Genomic DNA, 1498 nt, shown 5'->3' with positions numbered 1-1498 from the left:
TTTTTTATTTTTTTTTTTTTTTTTTTTTTTTTATATATTTTTTTTATTTTTTTTTTTTTTTTTTTTTTTTTGTAATAAAATTTAAAATAAATATATTATATTATATTATATATATATATATATATATATATATATATATATTATATATGAATAATAAATACAAACTTAAATTTTTTTTTATTTTTCCATTTCTTTTACTTATATATATATAAAGTCGCAATTTTTGAAGAAGTTTGAAAATATAAATTTTATAATATATTTTAAAAGAAATATATATTATTATTATATAATTATAAATTATATATTTAAAAAAAAAAAAAATAAAAGCAGCTATACATATTTGAAAATATATAATTATAATATATATATATATATATATATATATATATTTATTTATTTATTTTATTTTTTTTCATTTTATTATTTATAAATATTTTTGGATATAATATTGAAAAAATGGATTTTTTGAATCAGATAAAGAAACGACAAAGGGATATAAATTTATCCAACATTATGAATTTTTCCCCCTTAACAAATGAAGAAAGAAATCATTTAATAAAAATATATGGTCTTTTAGCTATGGGAACAATAGTTAGTGCCTTAAGTTGTTATGTGGATATTTATTATTTTAAGGTACCAAGATTTATTGCTTCTATTATTAGTTTAGTTTGTTCATTTCTTTTAGCATCCTCATGTAATTCTCATTATCAATTAGTTGATACATCAAAAAAAAGACTTGTATATTTTGCTGGTATATCATCTTCTATTGGTATTTTAATTAGTGACTACATAAATTATGTTAATTATTTAAACCCATCAATACTTCCCCTAGCCTTTTTTGGGAGCTTATCTATATTTTGTTGCTTTTCCTTGGCCGCCATCTTTTCAAAAAATAGGTAAGTAGAATGAAACAAATATGGAAATTCAAAAATTTATACATTATATAGATTTTAATATATTTGTATATAAAATATAAAATGAGAAAAAAAAAAAAAAAAAAAAAAAAAAAAATTATATAAATGATATTTCATATATAAATTATTTTATTTTATTTTATTATTATTTTTTTTTTTTAAATCTTCTTAGGATTTCCATATTTCTTGGGGCTGTTTTATGTGCCGTCTGTTCTTATGTAGCCTTAATTTCATTTATGAACTTTTTCATAAGATCCAAATTTATAGACACCACATTGTTATATACTGGATTTTTTATGTATATGGGGTAATAATATATATAAGAAGAACAATAAAAACTATTTATACATAAAATGTTGTAAATTGGTTTGTTATGTTTCTTAAATAATGATTACAATCTATATATTTTTATGTATGAGAATATAAGAATTTATTTAAATTTAATATTTATTTATTATATCATTTTTTTTCTTTTTTTTTTTCTTTTTAGATTTGTTTTATTCGATACTCAGATTACTCTCTTTGACTTTAGAAGGGGAAATAAAGATTACATAGTAATGAAAAAAAAAAAAAAAAAAAAAAAA

At 16.8% G+C, this 1498-nt stretch overlaps 1 protein-coding gene across 1 annotated transcript in view; it reads left to right on the top strand.

Moving 5' to 3' along the window:
- Positions 1 to 456: 456 nt before the first annotated feature.
- PRSY57_1459100 (bax inhibitor 1, putative) overlaps positions 457 to 1498 on the top strand; it is a gene marked incomplete at both ends in the record, with an annotated part of 1588 nt that continues 546 nt past the window's right edge. Inside the window, 3 exons of the mRNA XM_012910187.2 lie at positions 457 to 896; positions 1087 to 1221; positions 1405 to 1468. Coding sequence (XP_012765641.2) covers positions 457 to 896; positions 1087 to 1221; positions 1405 to 1468 — 639 coding nt within the window. The remainder of the gene's footprint in view (positions 897 to 1086; positions 1222 to 1404; positions 1469 to 1498) is intronic.

Source organism: Plasmodium reichenowi, chromosome 14 (genome assembly GCF_001601855.1).
Source record: "Plasmodium reichenowi strain SY57 chromosome 14, whole genome shotgun sequence".
Taxonomy (NCBI): Eukaryota; Apicomplexa; class Aconoidasida; order Haemosporida; family Plasmodiidae; genus Plasmodium; species Plasmodium reichenowi.
The sequence above is the reverse complement of the archived record's forward strand: the minus strand, read 5'-3'. Positions and strand labels throughout refer to the sequence as shown.